At 39.5% G+C, this 23,686-nt stretch overlaps 1 protein-coding gene across 10 annotated transcripts in view; it reads right to left on the bottom strand.

Annotated features, from left to right (window-relative positions):
* The window catches only part of TNRC6C (trinucleotide repeat containing adaptor 6C), a 573,800-nt gene that overhangs the window by 71,995 nt on the left and 478,119 nt on the right, over positions 1–23,686 (bottom strand). For 8 of the 10 annotated variants that reach the window (XM_050919200.1, XM_050919201.1, XM_050919202.1 and 5 more), the window contains one exon: positions 7,007–9,610. The exons of 1 other annotated variant lie outside the window; for it this stretch is intronic. In XM_050919200.1, the coding sequence (XP_050775157.1) occupies positions 7,007–9,610 (2,604 nt within the window). Of the gene's footprint in view, positions 1–7,006; positions 9,611–19,936; positions 20,342–23,686 lie in introns of those variants that run through there. One more of the 10 variants, XM_050919208.1, reaches the window with a different exon arrangement.

Here is a 23,686-nt window from a genome sequence, read left to right as displayed (position 1 = left end):
AAAGCTATAATTCTCTTCCTTTCACAACATATACCAATGTATAAATATTTTGGATTTTGTTTTACTTAACCATCTCAGCATTTTTTATGAACACTCATGCACATTTTTTGATATTGTCATTTGTACCTAATTCTATGGTTTCTAGGTTGGATTTTTTTAAAATTATTAGAAGTCATATGGTATAAGCAGATATATTTAGAAAACAAAAACATCTGTAATAGTGCTTATCTATCTGAAGAGGAAACAGTGTATAGTAATACCTTTTATTGAAAGGTAATTTTCAAAATCTGAGAGATTAAAAAGAATAAGTTTTCCTGTGCAAGGTACCGAATTATTTGAATAGTGTGAATAGCACATAATTTAAAATGTATAGTTTCACAATTGTGGATATGATCTACTAAAATTAGTATTAGTGTAAATTAGTAATTACTTAACACTGCCAGAAAGATTAAAAAAATCTGAAGTGACAATTTCATGTGTAAGGTACTATGATTAAAATGTTTTGCAAGTCCTTTGTTTTTTTCATCCATTTAGCCCCTTGAAAATATTTTCTTTCTAGAGTTTAGGTCAATTTAATTAAAAACAGACATCCTCAACTTTTAAAAATACTTTAATCAGTGACTGGGAGCTGAAGCCAAACAAATTCAAAATGGAAATAAGGCATACTTTTTTTTTTAAAACAGTGAGCGTCATTAATCTACCAAAAGAAATGGTAGATCCTTTATCTCTTAATATCTTCAAATCAAAGCTGGATGTCTTTTTGGAAAATGTGCTTTAGCCAAACACAAGTTATTGGGCTCTATACAAAGATAACTGGGACAAAGTTAAGGACCTGGGATAGACAGGAAATAAGACTAGATGATCTAATGGTTTCTTCTGGCCTTAAACTCTATGATGCTGTGAACAATGTGTATGGAAATAGTTTTATACCAAAGTTACAATAAATATGTATTGTTTCAGAACACCAGGTAGAGGAAAATGAAGGATATGTGGCTTTTTCTGCCTTTGCAACTGGACAGAAGCAGCATCTGGAATGTCAGTGTTAGTCATGACCAACATAAGAGACACCAAGAACTCAGTAGCAGGAAAAGAAAATGGCAAATCTATCTGGAACTTGTACAGAACAACCTTATAGGTGGGAACTCAAAGAGAAAATAAGTAGCAATGGCTTGGACAGCTTTCCAGGTTAAGACAAACCTGGATGGGTGAATTTCAGATAACATTGCTAGGACTGCTTAGTTTTGTGATGTCTCGAACTATCATATGGAACATTATTTCCAATGCATTGTCTTTCAGGTTTCTGGTAACTTGTATTTAAAAGATGACCTATATTTTTCAATACTATTCCTTGCAGTTTGCTCACCACACACCATGTCCCTGTATAGGAAAGCTGTATATTTCTTTCCTCCTGAAATGACTCAATAACCTAAAAACTTGAGTTTGGACTAAAACAGACATTTACAGATGCTTTCCTAGTCACCATGAAGATAAAAGTTTTTAACCAGTGTACCCTTCTGGGAGTGACATATACGTGCAAGGATGCTTGTTATCCCAGCGCAGAAGAGGATATCCTCCTTGTACAAGTCAATGAATAGAATTAGTAGAAACAGCAGCAGTCCAGACTTGAATAATAGACAATTGAAAAATATGTCTTTTGGCAGGAAGTATAGCCAGAAGAACAGAAACAGATGTACAGTGTCTGAAAATGGCCATCAAAGGCTGGAAAACAGAAACTTAGGGAAACAAATAGAACAGGGAAAAGAAAACACAATCATAGAAAGGTAGGCCTGGAAGGGACCTCAAAAGGTTACCTCGTACAGTCCGCTGCACTGAGACAGGACTAAGTATTATCTTTTAGATCACCCCTAACAGGTGTTTGTCTAACCTGTTCTTTAAAACCTCCAATGATGGAGATTATACAACCTCCGTAGGCAATTTGTTCCAGTGCCTACAGTTAGGAAGTTTTTCCTAAGTCTAATCTAAATCTCCCCTAGCAATTTGAGCCCAACACTTCTTGTCCTGTCCTCAGTGGTTAAGGAGAACAATTTATCACTCTCCTCTTTATATACATTTGCAGACTGTTATGTTCTGTCTCAGTCTTCTCCAGACAAAACAAAACCAATTTTTTCCATCTTTCCTCAAAGGACATGTTTTCTAGACATTTAATCTTTTGTTGCTCTCTTCTGAACTTTACCCAATTTATCCACATCTTTCCAGAAATGTGGTGCCCAGAACAGGAAACAGTACTCCAGATGAGGCCTTATCAGTGCTGAGTGGAAGAATTACTTCTTGTGTTTTGCTTGCAACACTCCTGTTAATACATCCCAGAATGATGCTTGCTTTTTTTTGCAACAATATTGACTCATATTTAGTTTGTGATCCACTATAATCTCCAGAACCTTTTCTGCAGTACTCCTTCCTAGGCAGTCATTTCCGTTTTTGTATTTGTGCAATTGATTATTCCTTTCCAAATGAAGAACTTTGCATTTGTCCATATTGAATTTCATCCTATTCATTTCAGACCATTTCTCTAATTTTTCAAGATCATTTTGAATTCTAATCCTGTCCTCCAAAATGCCTGCAACCCCTCCCAGTGTGGCACTGTCCAGAAACTTTATAAGGATACTCTCTACCATTATCCAAATCCTATATGAAGATATTGAACATAACCAGACACAGAACAGATCCATACAGGATCCTACTTGATATACCCTTCCAGCTTAATTGTGAACCATTGATAACTATTCTGAGTAGTTTCTCAAACAGTTCTGCACCCATTTTATAGGAGGTTCCTCTAGGCAATATTTCCTAGTTTGTTTATGAGATGGTCTTGTGAGACAGAATCAAGCGCCTTACTAAAGTCAAGATATACCATATACTGCTTCACCCTAATCTACAAGGCTTGTTACCCAGTCAAAGACGACTATTAGGGCATTATCATGATTTGACATTATTTGTTCTTGACCATTCCATGCTGACTATTACTTATCACCTTATTTTCTTCTAGGTGCTCGATTATTTGTTCCTTTATCTTTCAGGGTACTGAAGTTAAGCTGACTGGTCTATAATTCCCTGGGCTGTCCTTATTCACCTTTTTCTAGATAGGTACTATATTTTTCCTTTTATCAGTCCTCAGGTATCTCTCCTGTCCTCCACAAGCTCTCAAAGATAATCACTAATGGCTCAGAGATCTATTCAGCAAGTTCCTTAAGTATTCTAGGACGTATTTCATCAGGCCCTGCCGATCTGAAGATATCTTACTTGTCTAAGTAATATTTGACTTGTTCTTTTCCTATTTTAGCCTGATTCTACCCCATTTACACTGGTTTGCTTTGTCAGTTGTCCAATCACCGCTAACTTTTTTTGTGAAAACAAACAAAAATGGCATTTAGCACTGCGGCCATTACTGCATTTTCTGTTATTACGTTTTTTTTTCATTGAGTAATGGGCCTACACTGTCCTTGGTCTTCCTCTTATTTCAAATGCATTTGTAAAATGTTTTCTTGTTACCCTTTATATCCCTAGTTAGTTTAATCTTGGTTTTGCCTTGGACTTTCTAATTTTATGCCTTTGCCATATATATATATATACACACACACACGCGCGCGAACAGTTTGCTCCTGTGCTCTTAATAATGTTTCTTTAAATAACTATCAACTCTTCTGAACTCTCTTTTCCCTTAGACTTACTTCTCATGGGATCTTACCTACCAATTCTCTTGAGTTTGCTGAAGTCTGCCTTCTTGAAGTCCACTGTCTGTATTCTGCTGTTTTCCCGCATACCAATCCTTAAAATCATGAATTCTATCATTTCATGATCACTTTCACCAAAGCTGCCTTTCACCTTCAAAGTTCGCAATTAGTTCCTCCCTATTTGTTAGAATCGTACCTAAAATAGCCTCTTTCCTAATCACTTTCTCTACCTTCTGTAATAAAAGTTGCATCCAATGCATTCCAAGAATTTGTTGGATAATCTGCGACCTGCTGTATTATTTCACCAACAGATGTCTGGGTAGTTAAGTCGCCCATCACCACCAAGTCCCATGTTTTGGATGATTTTGTTAGTTTTGTCATCGACCTCTTCTTCCAGGTTAGGTGATCTACAGTAGACAAGTAACATGAAATCACCCCCTTTTTTAAAGCCTTTTATCCTTACTCAGAGACTTTCAACAGGTCTGCCTCCCACCAAGTTTGTGATGCCAATTATGTCGAAATTGTGATTATTCACTAGTATTTCTAGTTCTTCTTGTTTATTGCCCATAGTTCTTGCATTAGTATATAGGTATCTAAGATATTTATTAAATTTTCCCTCTATAATTCCTCTTGCTTCTTCTTTGCTCCTGCTGTGACTGTAAGGATGAGAGTAGTAAGGACAGTGACAATTATGAAAAGGAGTTACAACATGGTACCTTCCCACCCACTGGAAGTCTGAACAAGTTAACAGAGATCAACAAGCTTAAGAGTGTAATCAATAGCTAACCTGACATTTTTTAGAAGCTTTTCTTACATTCATTCTGCTAGTCAGCAAAATTCCTCTGAACTTCCTTAACTTGTGGAAAAGTATTCTTCCTTTATCACAAATGCTGAGAGATAAGTAAGGACTACTGGCCCAGTTTTAATTCTATTGGATATCTAAATTTCTAATTCAAATTTTGTATCTGAGTAAATCATACTCTGGACGCACAGCTTTCCACATTGGCTATCAGAACCTAGTCCAAGCTAGTCTCAGATATGTTAACTGAGCATTGTTCAAGAAACAAAATGGTAGCTAAGATGCTAAGGAAAAGATTATAGTACTTTCATGTCAGACTCAGGAAGAATTATAAATGAGATTTTTGATGCTTGGATTTCAAAAGTAGAACAAAGAAAGGTGGAAGCTTTTCCACTGTCAAATACTAAGGGTATCTAAACAAGACATCAAGCAAACAGAGCTGTAGATTGTGGGAGTCATTTTCTGCCATGCTATAAATACTGATCGCATTTCAAAAAATCTGCAACTAAACTTCAACCAGACCTAAAGAGCTTTCTGTAATATCTGTACAGAGGTGAATGCTCTTAAGGTAAGTTTACGTCTCATCTCCCTTTCTTTGCACTATCAATAAAATATTCATTCAGTTTTCCTTAAATGAAACAAGTTTGGGGATTTATTTAGGAGAGTTACTGGAACCATGGTGAGTGAACAATGCAACCATGGCAAGTAAACAATGTTCTTTTCCTCTTAAGCAGACAAAAGTGGGGAACTGCCTTGATATAAAATAAGACACTGAAGACTCCAGTCTTTCTTCTGAAATAGTGACGCAGCAGGGCAGACTAGAGCTAGTGTAGGCATAGGGACAGCTGAATAATCTAGGTTATCAGCTGTTGTTACATCTTGGTTTCCTTAAAAAAAGGTAGAAAACTGAAAATACTAGCCTCCCTAATTAAATTTCTGAATTCAGCAGCAGACCAGTAAAAAGGCAACTTCCCATTTGAAAGCAGTCCAAGTGTGATTTTAAGAGCGAGGCATTGAAGAGAAATCCCTTACCCTAAGACATGTGGGACACGTGATTTGGTAAATCTGCAAATACACTGCCTTAATTAATAAAAAGGCAGACTACACCTGTTCACAAGTACAAAGAGTGCAAGATTACAAACTCTTTTGCCCAGCTATGGAGCAATTAAAGTCAATATTTGCTAGATTCCTGCCTATGGTCTAGACTTCATGATGCAAAAGGCTCACTTTCTCGATCTTTATGCTTATTCTCAAGGAAACTTTGATTCCAGGTACAAAACAGTTAACAAAAAATACTATTTTTTGCTAATTACTACACTATGCCAAATATGTCTGACATCAAAGGGTAATCACTACTACTAGTCAATGTACACAGCACAATTTTTGTTTATAATACTTAAACCACTAATGTTCTATAAATCTAGCAACTAAAAAAATATTAAGGACACTACAAACATTACAACATTGTACATATAAAAATGAAAAATCTAATAAACTTTAATAGGCTCTGTAGCTATAGTTTCAATCTCTTTCACTATGTCTTTAAAAGCGAATGTCTATCCCAACCCACAGAGGATGTAATACTTATGCTAACCATTATTTCTGGGCTGGAGTCAATTCATGAGTGAGAACAGATCTACATTTTTATGGGTTGTGTCAGCTGAATCCTCCACCTCACTTTCCAGATGCTTTTCCTGTGCAGCAGACAACCAACGTAGACAAGTGAGTGCAGACTCTTTAGACATTCCATTCCCCCTTGCCGTCTTAGCTTAAAAGGCCTCAACTGGCCTGCTGAACCTGATGCAATGCTGAGTGCAACTATGACAGCAGATTCTGCCATAAGGATTTCTTGAAGGATCCCCTTCCCCACATGAGTTTCTTTTCATTCCTGGATCCTGCTGACCTATTCATGAATTTTACAGAGCTTCCCTCAGATCAGGTATCATAAGAGAAGCCGTGTTATGCTCTAATAAATCTGTTAGGCTTTAAGGTGCCACCGGACTCCTCGTTATTTCCACCTGGAAAACTTCTGATCTGAGGGAAACAAAAGAGGAGTCTGGTGGCACCTTAAAGCCTAACAGATTTATTCGGGCATAAGCTTTCATTGGTAAAAAACCCACTTCAGATGAATGGAGTGATAATAAATCTGATAGGCTTTAAGGTGCCACCAGACTCCTCGTTGGGGGGCTCTGCAGGTGTGAATGTAATATTTTTTATTTTATTTTAGTAAAGACAGCCCACAAAATTGTATTATCCTAAATGTTTTTTTTAAACTTACCTGAAAAACTGAATTCTTAAAGCACACTCAATTTAAATAAATAGCAAATGCCAAACAGATCTCATTTTATACTATTATTCACATTAATTAAAAACATTTGAAATCACTCCCCGTTATTATAATGTGTATGCATGTCTTAAAAGACATGTGTGTGTGTGTGTGTGAGAGAGGGGTAAAAGATTTATTTCCACTGTATCCTACTTCTGTCTTAAAAAGAAAATGAAACTTATTCCATACCTGGACCAAGCAATGGGGACCGGTTCGGCTGGGCACTTGACTGGTGCGATGGCTGAGGTTCAACCATATTTGTGTTTATAACGGTAGTAGTAGTGGTGGTGTTGGTTGTGGTACTGCTCTGAATTACAGGGTTGTTTCTATCCCACATGTTTACAGTCTTGTTGTTGTTGTAGTTTGGATCACCCCAAGCTGAGGTACCATCATCAATTTCCATCTTACGGCGAATGGATGGTGGAGAAGGCTCTTCCCAGCCAGTTGCCTCACTGCTATCTTTTTGTTTGGGTGGCACTGGCCCACCAACCCATCCTGACCCAGTCTGTTTAACAGAAGCTGCTCCTCCCCAGTTACTCACACTGTTGTCCTGTGGTTTACTAGCCCAATTCTGTTGAGGGCTAGGTTTTAGAGATTCTCCCCAACTTGTACCTGTATTAGCCTTGGTGTTTGTGCCATTTCCCCACCCACTGGTCCCAGACCTTGTAGTTTCATTCCAACCTGACCCTGATCTATTGTCAGCATCCCATCCAGATCCATTCTTCTTCCCCTCAGGCAAGTGTCCAGGTACGGATGATGACTCAGTCCAATCTCCACCTCCTGAAGTCCAGCCTGGATTTGATTTCTGTCCATCTCCCCAATTTTGAGATTTGGGTTTCTGAGGTTCACCCCATGTAGGTGATTTGTCCTCCTGATTTGCGGTCCCACTCCAAGCGTGGCCACTTTTGGCAGCAGTAGCAGCAGCAGCAGCAGCATTGACAGCAGTAGAGCTAGCTGATTCTCCCCATCCCCCTGGGCCGTTTGGCGCTTTGTTGTTGTTGTCTCCCCAACCTGTATTTGTTGGAACAGCTGAGGGTGGAGAGTTGACCCACCCAGATACTGAAGAGGTATTTGTACTGTTCATGATGGACCCATCATTCTTCCCCCCTGAGTTTGAAGACTGAGAAGCTGTACAACCCCAGGCCTCCGTTCCATTGTCATTCTTTCGTTCAGACCTTGGGGATTCTTCAAATTCCCAGGCAGTGTTTTGCTTTACAGGAGTCTGTCCCCAACCAGTATTGGACAAGACTCTTGGGTCAAGGTCATTCCTTGGCAACTGGACTTGCCCTTGGTCTATCACCCCCTTGTCTCTCCTTCTGGCCTCTCCTGCTCCTTCTCTCCCAGCATTGCCCTCATTTTGACCTCCACCACTGTCATTACTTTCTTCACTAGCTGTGGTGACAGATGCTGCAGCTTTGGCCCAAGAGTTTATTTGTTCATTGCCCTGCTGCATGGCAGGATTCTGGCTGGTAACACTAGGGCTATCCCACCCTGCTGATCCTTTACCACTGATGTCACTATTGGAATGCTGATTTGGGGGCTTGCCCCATTCACCGTTAACCCCATTACTGGTGTTACGGTTTGGGTGGCCCCAAGCTCCAGAATGCATGCTACCAACACTACTGTTGCCACTGCCCCTGCCCCATGCTAGTACCCCAGGACCAGCAGGAGGTCCTGAATCCCATGCACTTGCTCCATTTCCTTCCTTTTGCACAGCACTGCTGGATCCATTCTGTTTAGCACTTAATGCTGAGTTCACAGTGTCTCCATTCCCCTGACTGAACCCAGAATTGCTGTTTCCTGTGGCAGGATTACCTGGGGATATTCCCCATACTGAACTACCCATTCCTTCACCATTGCCCCCACTGACTTGAGAAACTGATGTTCCATTAGCACCAGGAAGGCCTTGCAGGTGGGGCGAGATGATGGCCCCCATACCAACAGCCATCCCCCAGTTTGGCAGTCCATTAGTCTGCATTGCATTGATAGGGTTTGGTGAAGAGTTCATGGGGTTAGTGTTATTTGGTCCATCAGTGTTAAGGTTCTGAGGTTGTACGCTGAAAGACACATTCTGAGAAGTGGACGTTTGTGGTTCTGTGCTCTCTTGCGGCAGCAAGTTTCCCCAAGCACCTAAGGTGCCTGTTGGGTTGCCATTCTGGTTGCCCATATTCTGACCTATGGCACTGACTGGACTACAAATACTGGAAGGGTTGCCTGCTCCCACAGTTCCTTCATGTCCGAGTACAGGCCAGGCAGCTGGATTGGCATTAGGATTAAGGTTAAGATTAATGCCAGCATTTGAGTTGGAAGCACCCCAGCAGTTTTGACTTCTACCATCTGCAATCATGTTGTCCATCTTTCCATCCCCACCACTGGCAGAACAGTGAGCTAGGCCAGAGTTGGAGCCTGTGGCCACACCCCACACTCTGGCTGAGTTTCCATTACCATTTGCTCCACCAGCTCCAAGGGCACTCTGGTTAGAAGTGCTTTGGATGAGTGCTCCATTGGTGCCATTATTGCCATTAGTTTTCTTTGTATGTCCAGTGAAGTTGCCTTGGGCACTCCCTGTAGCCATGCTACTGTTCTCTGAGCCACAGTTGGAGGCAGAGTCAGTTTCTGTAGTACATTCTGAAGCAGATTCAGTCTCAGTTCCTGTAATGGAAGGCCACGCTTCCTTGTCAGTCCTGTCTATTATCACTTTATCCCAGCTGCAGTTGGCTTCACTTCTGAAAGTGGGCTGTTGTCCCCAGTGGGAATTTTCATAATGGTCTCCCAAACTACTGTGACCAAGATCTGAAAAGGATTAAACAAGACTCAAAATTAGTCTGACATTCAAATTCTGTTAAAAGAACATCACTAAATACATTTTACTTTCTCAGTTATGATACCATACTTTACATAAGTTCCAAATTACACTGAAACAAAGAAACCACTATTTTAAAAGGAAGTATATAAGACAATTTTATGCACCACAAGAAGTACCTTACATCTTTCTGTTTAAAAACAGTTTTTCTATAAAAGGAGTTTGATTGTAAATTTATCTTCCAAGTTATCAAGTTCATATTTAACATTTTATGTAAATTTTACAAATATATTACGCTGACAAGTTTTGTTTCAGAATTGACCAGAAGTTATAAGTATTTTGCATCTTTTGGTATACTAGTAGAAACTGATAAACCAGCGAAAAAAAAATAGATTAAAGACAAAAAATAGGTTATAATGAGGCACAGTATACTTGCACAGAATCCAAAAAGAAATCTACCTGCTTGCCAATGCAGGATGGTCTCTACAATAATAGGTTTTCTAGTGCTTTACCTAGTTTAATTTTAAATGTCTCCTTTGATGGGGCTTCCAAAAATAAAACCTTACAAATTTTAAATTTTTGGTCTCAAAGTCACAATATCTCTGCACCAGAAATAAGCAATAAAAAAAAACATTTAAGAAAATTGTATCTGCACTCTGAAAATACCTGGAAACAGATTAATACAACGTCAAGTGTTGATATTCTATTAACACTGTAATTATTTTGACTGAGTTTTTCCTCCTTCTTTTGGTGAAATATGAAAAGATAGTTCAACAAAAATTACTTTAAAAATTAAAATATTTCCTCGTGTAAAATATTCAGAGAGCTATTACTGATAAATACGTATGGTGTCAAAACACTAAATTCACTGCTCATCTAGTTTTCTTTCATTGCTAAACTCCTCTATAAGAACCATACACAGAGAATATAGAACTATGATATTTTAAGGCAACTATAATAATAGTATCTGATCATGGCTATAACTAATGTTTTTTGTAGAGCAAGATAAGTAGTTCTAAAGAACAGCCTGGTTATGTCACTCAGTAATACGTATGTAAATGGCAAGACTAGAACAAACAAAATTTAGCTCTTAAATGATTTAGGTGGTACTTTTTAAACTTGCAATTACAGTCCAATTTGTCTCAAAAACCAAAGAAAATAAACATTATCTTTGTACTTATCCTTAAAATGCAGCACCATCCTTCTCAGCTCCCTGTCCTCTTGCCCCTTCCCCCCCTGCTCCTCCAACATATAAGCTAACGCAAAAATATAACCAAATCCTTCTGATGATCTGGCTCTTTACTAGAGTACACAGAGTTAAATAACCTGAGAGAAGCCACAATTGGTCAGGTTAAGAGGATCAAGATTATTTCAAGTTGTAAAATCTTAGATACTGTTATCTATCCTGACTGTACTGTACAAAAGACATAATGAGTGCAATTATTCCCTTATATTTTCTCATGATAGGAATTTTATCCTGTACAGCTAGTGTGATCAGAGAGCTATGAATAGAGACAACTTATAGGATAGTCTCTCTAAATTGTAGTTTGGATAGAGAGGAAGAACAGTGTCTCAATTATTCTTTGCCTTTCCAACATACTTAACTTCTACAGCAGACTAAAAGCTTTACAAGACAGACAATTCTATGACAACAACAACAAAATATCTACCACCCCAAACAAAGCCAACCAGTGCTGTATGTTTAGCCAGCTCTGTATAGCTGTGTACCCTTTGTAAGTGAAGTTAAAACCAAGGACAATTCTGCAAAGATAAACTACTAACAACAATTATGCTTGAGTGGATTTAAAACAAAAACCAAAAAACCCACAACCATGCAGCCAGAGTGAAATAGTCTCGTAACTGAAAATAGCCAAGAAAGGGTCTCTTTCTAAAATCAGTGTACTATATAGGCCCATGTTTGTGTTTTTACAGTTGTATCATTACTATTCATTATGACCTCTAAAATATGTTAACTTCTAAGTTGCTAAATCTAAGGTTTAACCTTCTAGTATTAGGATATACGTTTTAATTTATTGAATCAGCATGTAAAAAAGGAAATAAAGCAGTAGTGTATAACCTCTAATATGCAGTGATAAAACGAAACATGCTGCTAACCGAAACACTATTCACCAGTCAGAATATAGAGCAGTGATCACCAACTGTCGACTGGTCGATTCTAGAGGATCTCCCAGTCTATTGTGATCTCCGGTGGTGCAGTGGGGCTGCCGCTAAGGTAGGCTCCCTGCCTGCCCCAGCCCCAAGCTGCTCCTGGAAGCGGCCAGCACAGCCCCGCAGTGGGGAGGGGTCTTCCTCCGTGCACTACTCCTGCCTGCAAGCACAGCCCCCGCAGATCTCACTGGCCGGGAATGGGGAGCTGTGGCCAATAGGAGCTGCAGGGGCGGTGCTTGCAGCGAAGGGCTGCACACGGAGCCACGTGCCCCCCCCCCAAAAAAAAAGCGGCCGCAGAGGGCACATTGGCTTCTTCTGGGAGTGGTGCGGGGCCGGAGTAGGCAGAAAGCCTGCCTTAGCAGCAACCACGCTACACCACGGACTGGGAGCCGCTGGAGATAAGTGCTGTTCGACGGGAGGCCACACCCAGACCCCCAGCCCTGAGCCCCTTTCCAAAGCCAGCATCCCAAACTCCCTCCTGCACCCCAACCAGCAGTCTTGAGCCCCCTACTGCACCTCACTCTGCCCCAGCCCCGACACCCCTCCCAGAGTCAGCATCCCTAACCCCTCACTCAGACCTGATTCCCCTTCCAGAGTTTGAACCCCTCAGCCCCTCCTCCACCCCAAACCTCTAACGCAGGCTCAGCTCAAAGCCCCCTCCAACACTGAGAACCTCTCAGGCTCAGCCCAGAGCCCGAACCCCAACCACCTACCTCAGCCCAGAGAAAGTTAGTAAGGGTGTGGGAGAGCAAGCGATGGAGCGGTGTACGTGGCGTGAGTGGGGTGGGGCTTTGGGGAAGGGATGGGGTAGATTCTGGGTTGCCATTAAATTCAAAAAGCGATCTTGAGCGTAAAAAAGTTGGAGACCACTGATATAGCATGATTACAGAGTCAGTGGAAAATGCCAAATGCTCTATCAGTAAATACCATTCTGCCTAGCAACCTTTTAATACATGCTTACACCGTATCAAGTATACACAGATTGAAAAAAGGTTTACACAGTAGTTAAACGACAACTGCAATGATCATTTCCTTTTTGAATAAACCACTGCCATTGATTCACGGCTATGCTCATGATCATACAGTCAATTTAATGGCACTACATAACTCTTTCCATCACCCGTCACAAAAACAAAGAAAAACGCTGCTGTAGAATTTATTAGAGTTTGATTTAAGGTACTTTTTTATATTTTGACATGTAATGTTGATAATTTGTGTTTTAACAGTTATAAAGCTTAAACTTTTTGAATCTCAACGTTGATGATCATTAAATTGTCTGACACCTCTCCCGTTTGACCAACTGACAATTTTCTATGAAAATTTAAATAGATAAGAATTGAAAGAAAAAATGCTTAAAACCCATAATTTGGTGCAATTGTGAAAATTTAAATAGATAAAAATCTTTAAAAATGCTTAAAAATAAACACTAGTATTATCTTTGAAATTATAAAAATAAAAATCAAATTCTGCCAAGCACAAATATGAGTCAATAATGTAATGCAGTTGTGAAAAAGGCCAATATAATTCTGGGGTGTATTAAGAGGAGTGTCATATGAAAGACACACAAGATAACTGTTCTGCTCTATTGTGTCCAGTTTTGGGTGCCAAGCTTTAAGAAGGATGTGGGCAAATTGGAGAGACTCCAGAGGAGAATAACAAAAATGATAAAAACTTTATAAAACATGACCTATGAGGAACAGTTAAAAAAAACTCAGAATGTTCAGTCTTGAGAAAAGAAAGGGTGAATCTAGTAATAGCCTTCATATATGTTAAAGGCTGTTATAGAGGACAGTTATCAATTGTTTTTCATGTCCAGTGAAGGTAGGCTAAGTAGTGGTGGCTTAATCTGCAGCAGGGGAGATTAGGTTAGACCAGGCCTGCACAACTCGTAAAGAGGCGAGGGCCATATTACTCCAAAGAAAACAGCTGAGGGGCAAAATCCTCCGACCCCGCTGAACCACCCCCTCCCCACCCCCCAGCGCTGCCCAGCCCTGTGGAAACATCGCTCTCACCCCAGTATAAAGCCTTGCCGTCACTGTCCGCCCCCCCGCTCAGCTCGTCATACCCCATGAAATAAGGGGAAGGGAAAAGGGGGACAGTTTGAAGGGATTTTCTGGGGCTATGAAATAAGGGGAGGGAAAGGGGGACAGTGTGAAGGGATTCGATGTGACTATCCAAGACAAAAAACAAAGGGGTCGCAGGGAGCCAGTGGGGTGGGAGGCAGTGTGATGGTGCCGGGGAGGGGGAAGGTCCCTAGACCAGGGATGGGGGCAGCAGTCAGGGCAGGGCAGGTGCAACACACACACACACACACACAGACACACATATGTCTCTTCCGGGGATTTCCTGGCTGCACACAGACAGTTCAACCCCCACTCACCCCCTGCAATCACTGCGAAGGCCTCCCTGGGACCAACTAGCGCAGTGCCGCCTCGCCTCCAACTGAAGGGGGCAGTCTCATTCCAGGCCCCCCTGTCCCCGAGCTGCGGCTTGAGCCCAGGCGCAGTTGGGTCAGGGCAGGTGCAACATACACACAGAGAGAAACACACGTCTCCTCTGGGGATTTCCTGGCTGCACACAGCCCCCAGTCACTATGGAGGCTGCCCTGGGACCAATTAGTGAAGTAGTCACCCCGCCCCCAACCAAAGGACGGGGCTTGGGGGGGGGGGGATGTCTCGGCACAATCTCCCCCTCCCCCACAGCTGCTTGCTTGGCACTTACTGGCTCTGCCTTGTGCCCAGCGCTTCCTGCCTCAGCAGGCCAGGTGGGGGGAGCAGGAGACGGAGACACGTGCAGTCCTGGCCGTTAGGGCGATTGGAATGCTGCCCGCACAAGGTTGTGAGGCGGGCCCCCCTCCGGGCAGAAGGCGAACCCAGCAGCCCCATCCCACCACTTGCCCACGGGCTGCACAGTGATCCCACGGGGGCCGCATGTTGTGCAGGCCTGGGTTAGACATTAGGAAAAACTTTCTAACTATAAGAATAGTTAATTACTGGAATTGGTTACCAAGAGAGCTGGTGTAATCCCCGTCACTGGAGGTTTTTAAGAACAGATTAGACAAACACCTGTCAAGGATGGTCTAGGTATACTTGGTCCTGTGCCTCAGCATTGAGAGGTGTGTGTGTTTGTGTGGGGGAGGGGAGCAGAGAGTGGGAAAATGGACTAAATAACCTCTTCAGATTCCTTCCAAACATACGTTTCTATGATTTTATGATTCTTTGTGATGGAGATATTCCTAAAACATGCTCTGGAGACTGCCTGGCACCTGGTTAAATGTGTCCCAAAACTCTCAGGCACTGAGACCCTGTGATGGAGTAGGGGCTGTCTGTGTGGGGAATGGGAGAGCAGGGGAGGACTTTAGGGGATGGACGATACCAGAGCCTGTAACCTGAGCTAGGTAAGGGAGGGGAAAGGTCAACACCTTTGCCCGGGGAAGGGGGACAAAGGAAGGGAGTGGCTGGAGGGAAGCAGTTTTGAGTTGGGGCTTGGGGCTGTGTGGGCGGAATTCAGGGTATCCTAGCTAGGATCCAAGCACCCTGAAAGCCCAGAAGGACTCGGTGGAGGGGTGCTGACTGTGCCTGCAAGCTCTGCTGTAACCTGTGTTCCTGTTGTCCAATAAACCTTCTGTTTTACTGGCTGGCTAAAAGTCACTGTGGGTCCCAGGAAGAGGGGTTCAGGGCTGGACTCCCCCACACTCCGTGACAGACCCACATGACAATAGTAGGTTTGTATATAGTTTTACCAGATTTTCTAATCTGAGCACAGAAAGAATTCAGGGGAGGGGAGGAAAAAAAACATCTTCAAATGGCACAATCTTGGATTCTTTATGTAAAAGACTGTTTGATATTATTCAGATACTGGTAATTACTTAGAGCCCGTAATATCTGGATTATGAAACCTAGTTTGTCTTAGAAATATTTGCAGGGAACATTTAGGAGGGGCTGACAGCTTTGTTTAAATGTAAGTCCAAAGCCACCTTAAACAGGAATTTGGGGTATAAATATAGTACAATGTTATCCTCCAGAAAATATCATCATCAGAAAGTTTAGCCATCGTGGTTTGGTTCTCACTGACTTTTCAGTTATGTTCTAGTCATTAAAAACGCAATCTTCAATGGTAGGGATTAAAAAAAAAAACATCTCAGAAGTAGGTGGTGGCTCGCAAACAGGTGTAAAGATTTTTATTAGTACTTTCAATAATTTCTTTAATTTACAATGGTGAAAGACTGAGGCTGTCTGTAACTGAAGGATGGAACACTGATATAGCTGCCAGATGGTCTTGCTACTTTCCTATGCCACTTCAAGGCCCAGCTCTTTCTCGGAGAAAGTTTGACTTTGTTGAGCTTCCTGTGTACAATCCAAACAAGAGCTTAACAAGAAGCCACTTTCTATACAGACTTGCACAGAAATTTCAGCTCTGAGTTAACAATGTAAATAGTCTTACAACAGAAGAGACAAGAGTTGGTAATTGGTCTGTATTTCTAACTGGACTGAGAATCAGATCTGGTGAACTCCAGGTTGGGACTACCAAAATCACAATGGATCTCTGTCCTTGTTAGCAGAAGTATTGGAATGCAGTCATACAGGAACTCTAGAGTCTGAAGAAAGGTTGTACAGGATCACCAGATAGACCTCATCTCCTTGAGTTCATCCAGAGTACCATCTGCCTTTGAAATGTAGTAGTAAAGCATTTCAAAAAGTAGCTCCACTACTCTGAACCAGACCTTATGGGAAATGCCAGAACACTTTCGCTGCGAAGACTGACACAGAACACCCACAGAATGGATGCATAAAATGCAATCATTTAGATCACACACATGCCGGAGTCCACCATCAGGGATACTTACATCACAACAGCGAGAAAGAGCCAAACTGATTAGAACAAATGACAGAATGGACTAGAGCTGCCTAATCAACAAAACAAATGCAAATTCTTTACTATGAATTCTGTTAAACTTTTAAAATATAACATAGTATTCTTTTTATTAAAAGACCAGAAATAATCTAGCTATATTACTGAAAGCCACATAATAAAGAGGGGAGTGACAGTTTCTATCTCAATGCCACATTAGTCAGTATTTTATTATTTTGTAAGTATTTATATTAGGACAGCTTCTAAAAGCCCCAAATCACGATTGGGGCCCCATTTTGCTGGGTACTGTACAAATATAGAAAGGAGACAATCCCTGCAGTAAAGGGTTTACAATCTAAAGCCAAACAAAGGATATAGTTCTTCATAAGCATTGCCAAAGTTTGTTTTAAAAAATAAAACTGTTAGGACCCAAAAGTGAAAAGAACATTACAAAATTTAATATTGGAAACTCAATTACTATTTCATTTATCTGCTTTCAGGATGCCATATTTACCCTGAAAACTGATGACAAACACTTAAAGCAAGGGGAACAGGAAACCAATCTGCTTCAGGAATCTAATGTCCAGGAGTCCTGTGCAGGAAACAGACTAGTTTGAGCATCAGTCTTGATAGGTCATTGAAGATGGAACAGATTTTTAAACATTGCTGTGTGTTTGTTGCATTCTGTTACATATGCATCCTGTTCACAATATAGTTCACTTGAAAAGTAAAATTTAATACATAGTCAATCAGAAAGGAAAAATTCTACTGTAACACAATTACTGTGGAATTGTATAATATGTTTGATCTGGTAAGTTCAAATGTCTTCCACACTTAAGTTTCACAACTATCCTGTCAGTATTATACCCATTTCACAGATGAGAAAAAAAACTGAGGCACATAAAGATTAACCTACACAAGGTCACACAGCAAGTGAGCTGTCAAGATGAGACTAAATCTTACGAATGATTCCTAGTACCCTAGAAGGAAGGAAAATAAAATAGAGTCACAGAGTTTAAGGCCAGAAGGGCTAGTCTGACCTCCTATACATCACAGGCCAGCAACACCAACCAGTACCCACACACTAAACACAATCAAAATGTGATCAAATAAAGGAAATGATCTTAAGGAGGCAAATAATTTTAGCTATATATTTCAGACAGATTTAATTTAATAGCTACTATGTTGTATACTAAATTCATCCATCAATATTTCACCTTTGGGAGCAATTTAAAACTGAGGTTGTCATTTCTTTGTGGCCATTTCCATATTCCACAAAACCACCCGCAAAACGGCACCATGAGCAGTTTCTGTTCAGAAACAGTCCAGGACTGGAAATAGCTGGCATTTTGCTGTTCAGGATTAAAGGTTCATTAGGAAAGCTGAATGGAGAAAGCCTGAGGACGGGCTACCTCCAACATGCATAGCTTTAAGCAGTGTCACCAATAATCACTAATAAATCAGTCCCTCCTTTACAAAGAGTAAAAGACAGACAATATTTTTTATCATTAAGAACTGTGGTGAAATATACTTTTAAAACGTTGATTTAGTTACTCATTCAAAATAGAAGCCAATATTTTTTTTTGCTCCAACAGCCCATAATTAGCTTGAACAATTCAAATATTAGTTTTGAGTTTGGCAGCACCATCAAAAGTAAACAGATAACAAATATGAACTCTGAGAAGAGCAAGAAATGCAGAAAAGCTTCTTTTATCCATAAACTCATATTAACAAACAGAACACCCATTCCATATATCATGCAGTCTACTCAAAAGTTACACCCCCTCCAGTGATATCCAGTGGTTTACATAAACTATTTCTTTTCAGCTTTGCATTCTATTCTAGAAAAAAATAATGTACACTATCCATATCTCCCAAATTTCAATTTGTTCACTGCACACAGTTCAAACTAATTACATCTAATAAGTTTCAACCACAACGAAAGAGTTAACTGATTTACAAAAGCATATTGGAGGAGGGAGAGGGGAATTGGATGAAATATCAGAGACTGGCTCAGATTCTTGATAGTTGCACATTAACAGATTTAAAAAAGAAAAAAAATGAAAAGCTCAAGTTCACTTATAAAACCCTCTCCCCCCCTTAGGGGGAAAGGAAAAAAAAATTTTAAAGATAAAAACAAAACCTTCTCTCGTTACAAGAAAATCTTATTCTAGGTTTTAATTATTTTTTCAGCCAACATAATAACTCAATTAATTGGTTAATTTTGCAAGCAATGACTAAAGCCAATTACATCAGTCCTGCTGAGGATTTTAAATCAAAGTACTAATCAGATAAAGTTTATGTATCCTGATCAGGCAAGTCAAAAAAGGACAACTACTTCTCTCCCAAAATAAGTAGCTCACTGTAGTGATTCAAGTGGACATCTTAACAGAATTCTAAAAGCATTACAATAAATGTTAATAAAATAAACAGGAATTGCCAGAAAGGCATTTAAAAGCTTAGCTCGAATGTAGTCTAATTTTTATATAGCAAAAAATTGAGTCGGAACATTCATTTTAAAGAATAAAAGGCAGCATGAAGTAAGAAAAAACATCTCAATTCAAGTGCTACTAGCTGAATTGTCAGATATGTTTAACAACATTAGCAGATTTTGTCTAATTTCATCAATCCTGGGATCCGGACAAATTTAAAACTGTTGTACGTTTGAAGGCGAGCAAGAAGCCAGCTTACAACTATTCTCAGATTTAAAGTCCCAAGATGAATTCTTGAAAGTATTTTGTCCAAAATTTCTTTCAAAGAACAGTGACTGTATAAATGCTCAAACTGCCAAACTGTGCTAGAAAAACATATAGTGTAAGAAGATAGTTAAGAGATAAGAGAATTCAATAGAACAATTAAAAAAAAATTAAGTAACCAAGTGGAAAAGCCTGTTAATCTAGTTTAATTTTCTGCACCATGATATTAAAATGTAGCTTGTTTCCTTCAATGCAAGAGCTTTTAAAATGCATCAAGAAAAACAAGCAGAATAAAGAGCATTCTTCATTATTAGCAGGGATTCCACTAAACACTAACTCTCTAAAACTAAAACAATAGTAAATAATGACAAATAATTCAATTTTCTGCTCAGTGCAGCATATCTTTAGCAAACAGCTCTTTCTGCGATGACGCCATTTTATCAAACCTGAAATGCAGCCAAAAGCTTAGGACGCTGTGCTGCTGCTCTGTCTCTGAAATGTTATGTAATAAATTGATTTAACAGAAGCAGATGCTATTTGCACAGGCTTTTTTGTGGAGGCTTTTTCTGCTCTAAAAGGGGCTGATGGGTAATGAAATACCTGAGGAAAGGTGCCGCCCAACCATCCTAGGAGACGCTACATTGTGTGCAGAGCTGTCTCTATTCCTTCATCTATGTTCGCCTGGGCTCTCAGCTTCAATATGTCGGCTGTGTACAGTGTGAGCCTCATCCTGTAGAGCTGCCAAGAAAATCTCTCGGTGGAAGCGTGCGTCCAGACAACCTGCAAGCTCAGTCGGGCCTTACTTGCACTGGCTTTGGAAATGCCCTTTCCACACAGGGAGCTCCCCCCGGCCCCTGGCAATCTCCAGTCCCTTTAACTCTGGGTTAAGGAATCAAGAGACTAGGATTTTTAATCTTTGATTATCTAATTGTAGCTGACACTAAACCAATCTTCTTTCCTCTTTAAATTCTTTCAACTGTCACAAAACATTTTCACTTCAGGACCTAGCTACAATTAGCACTGTAGCTGCTTTTCTTCTGTATTTTGAAAGTCAGCCAAAAGAACAACCGCATATTGCTGATTGGCTGCATGCAAATACATTCCTGCCTCCTTTATGTCTTCCTCCTTTCCACTCCCTCTATGACAACAGCTCCAGACATTTGGCATACCAACAGTAGCTGTAATATTCGGAGCAAGTCCCATATGTAAATTGGCAAGCTGCCAAATTCTTAATTACTTTCCTGCCTCTATCTAAAAAAAGAATCTAAGCAACAAACATGAGAGCATATTAATCAAAGCCCCTGTTTATAAACATACAGCACAGCAGTCCAAAACAATACATCAGACTGAGATGCTTCTTGCTTTGCTTGCTATGCAGAAGAAAAAATTCTTTAATAATTGCAGGTTGGAGACCACTAGTTATCTTGCAGACTTGTGAACGTATACAGTGTGAACAAAAATAAACATGACGATCGGACATTTTCAAAACCTAAAGTTTATTAATACATATGTACAGTAGCTTATATTGATGCATAGGTACAAAAGCTTTTAACAGGTGCATATTCACCCCTCCCTCAATATTTTTAATGCACTGCCTTTGCAACTACTTTCCTTCCTCACTTTCCTTCGCCTGAAATACAAACTAATTTTATATTAAATTCAACATGTTTTAAGTCTGCAGTTACAATTCTTGTCAGACTTTTATCTGAGCTGTCTTATCCATAAAATTAGATTGCACATCACTGATGCCTCTTTGAAGGTTTGGTTGCATTCTTAGAATTGCTACCGCTCTAACATCTCAGTACAATCACCACTGTCAAATTTGTGGGTGAAGTTATTAGTCTCACTTAATAAACATTCTTGAAAGTGTTTTTTTTTTAATTTGAAGACATTTACGCTCCATTTGTTTGTAATAACCTCAGAATCCTGAATAGACACAACTTAAATCTAAGTAAGTTACAAGCCTGAAAATAAAATTTCCCTTCTGACCGTGCCTTTTTCAATTTGGAAAAAAACCCACTATTTTGAATGGAACCAGTACATATAGACAACATCTGAGGTCAACTTAATACACTAAAACAGATTTGCTGTCATTTCTCCTAATACTTTCTCTTCATTTAGCTAGACTTAAAACTTTTTTGCTTTCACTAACTCAAATAGATAAATATTTCTGAAGTTCTAAAAATTATAATCCATGAACGCAAAGAAAGATTTCTAGCATGATCATTCCTTCATCTTTTGGTGCAGGCAAATTCTATAGGAAGCACAATAAGCACAAAGGTCAAAAATTTAAAAAGCACTTAAATAACTTATGCACCTAAATCCCTGCCTGAATAGGTACCATACTGGTGCTCCCACTCAAGATGCTTCACTGATTCTGTCCTTCCTCACGTTAGAGAAAAAGAGCCAGAAGAAAAACCATTAACTTGAACTCATCCCGGGGCTTGTCAGCATTAACAGGTTGCCTAACAAGTCCAAACAGCACCTGCTGGCTCCCCACCTTCTCACTGACTCTGTTTTTTTCTTTACATCATTTACCCAATTTCCTCTTGCATTAATTAGCTAACCTGCTCAAGTAATTAGTTGCCTTTGATTAATATACCTGTTCCGCTAATGTGTGCATTTGGGCTATAGTCATTCAACTTATGAACTAAACCAGTGATACTCAGACTGAGGCTTGGGAGCCACAAGTGACTTTTTGCAGTGTCTCCTGTGGCTTTTTGAAGCACACGGTAACACCGCGTGATTTAATTATTAACCAATCGAAGTTATTAGCCAATCAGGATGCTTTTACTATGTTATTAACCAACTATAGTTGATAAAATAATACTTGGTCAGTCATTTTGCTGAGATATAGATACATATAGGTAGAAAAAAACAACACAACAAAAACCCAAGCAGACTCTTAAAGTACAGTAGAACCTCAGCATTACGAACACCTTGGGAACGGAGGTTGTTCATAACTCTGAAATATTCGTAACACTGAACAAAGCATTATGGTTGTTCTTTCAAAAGTTTACAACTGAACATTAATGTAACACAGCTTTGAAACTTTACTATGCAAAAGAAAAATGCTGCTTTTAGCCATCTTAATTTAAAAGAAACAAGCACAGGAAGTTTCTTTACCTTGTCAAATAATCTTTTTTTAAACTTTGTCTTTTTTTTCTTTTTTTAAGTAGTTTACTTTTAACACAGCACTGGTTCTGTATTTGCTTCCCCTCTCCCTCTTTCCATCTCTCTGTGGCTGGATTGCATACTTCTGGTTTCAAATGAGGCGTGTGGTTACTCAGTCAGTTTGTAACTTTGAGGTTCTACTGTACTTAACCATCCTGTCACAGTCTTATTCAAAGTCAAAGGGACTAAGGTACTTTTAGAAACTTTACCCAAAGACCACTGGTATCAGTTGGTTAATGAAAACTGAACTTTACTTTTTCTTCTTTTTATACCGACTGCATAGCATCAGACTTGGTCCCACTAATATGAAACCTATTACTTACCCATATTATGGATCACGTGTGCACTGCTTCAATACACACATAACTGTTAAGCTTTGGTGGCTGAAGCAATATAATAAACATCACATACAAAACTGCATTAACAAAATGATTTTCTATTTAAAGTATAATTCAAATGTAAGCAGCATGTGTATACTCATCTTTTCATCTAAACCTTATGTTGCCAAATTTATAGAAAATGCCTATTTTATAATCCAAATGATCCAGCTATCCTATTACATTGCAAGGTAGTGACACTATAACCTACATATATCCAGAGGAATGGCTAATCAGTGATAAAAACTGATCATTTTGCTAGATGTTCTATTCCATCTTTAAAAAAATAAATCAGATATTTGCTATAAAAAGGTTTAATCTTTACATAACTAATAAGATATTGCAGCTCCCTGTGTTAGCTAAATAGTAGTAGAATGCAAGTTCATTTTATTTCAGGATCAATCACAATTATATAATACTGTATGTCTTAAAGTTATTTCATAACATACGTAAAAAACTCCAACAAATTAAAGACCACTCCACTATGCTTAAAGTCCTTCTTAGAGTCTATCTAAAATCCATATTTGCTCTTTCTGGTGGCCAACAGGTAAACATTAATCTGATTCCTGTGTGAAATCCATTCTGGATAATTTTTGTTAGTTATCAGCTAGCTAGTATAAAATCGAATGCCAACTTACACCCATTACAAACAACTTTTGTTACTTCATTTCAGTGTTCCAACTATTTTTACTACTGCCATTGAATACAACCATTAAAACTTACAGGCAATTATAAATCTGACAACCTGATTTTTCCTCCTCCCCCATTAATTTTATTGATTTTTTTTTAACAAAGCACT

This window comes from Gopherus flavomarginatus, chromosome 12 (genome assembly GCF_025201925.1).
Source record: "Gopherus flavomarginatus isolate rGopFla2 chromosome 12, rGopFla2.mat.asm, whole genome shotgun sequence".
In the NCBI taxonomy this organism is placed as follows: Eukaryota; Metazoa; Chordata; order Testudines; family Testudinidae; genus Gopherus; species Gopherus flavomarginatus.
Note: the sequence above shows the minus strand (reverse complement) of the source record. Positions and strands in the feature narration are given on the sequence as shown.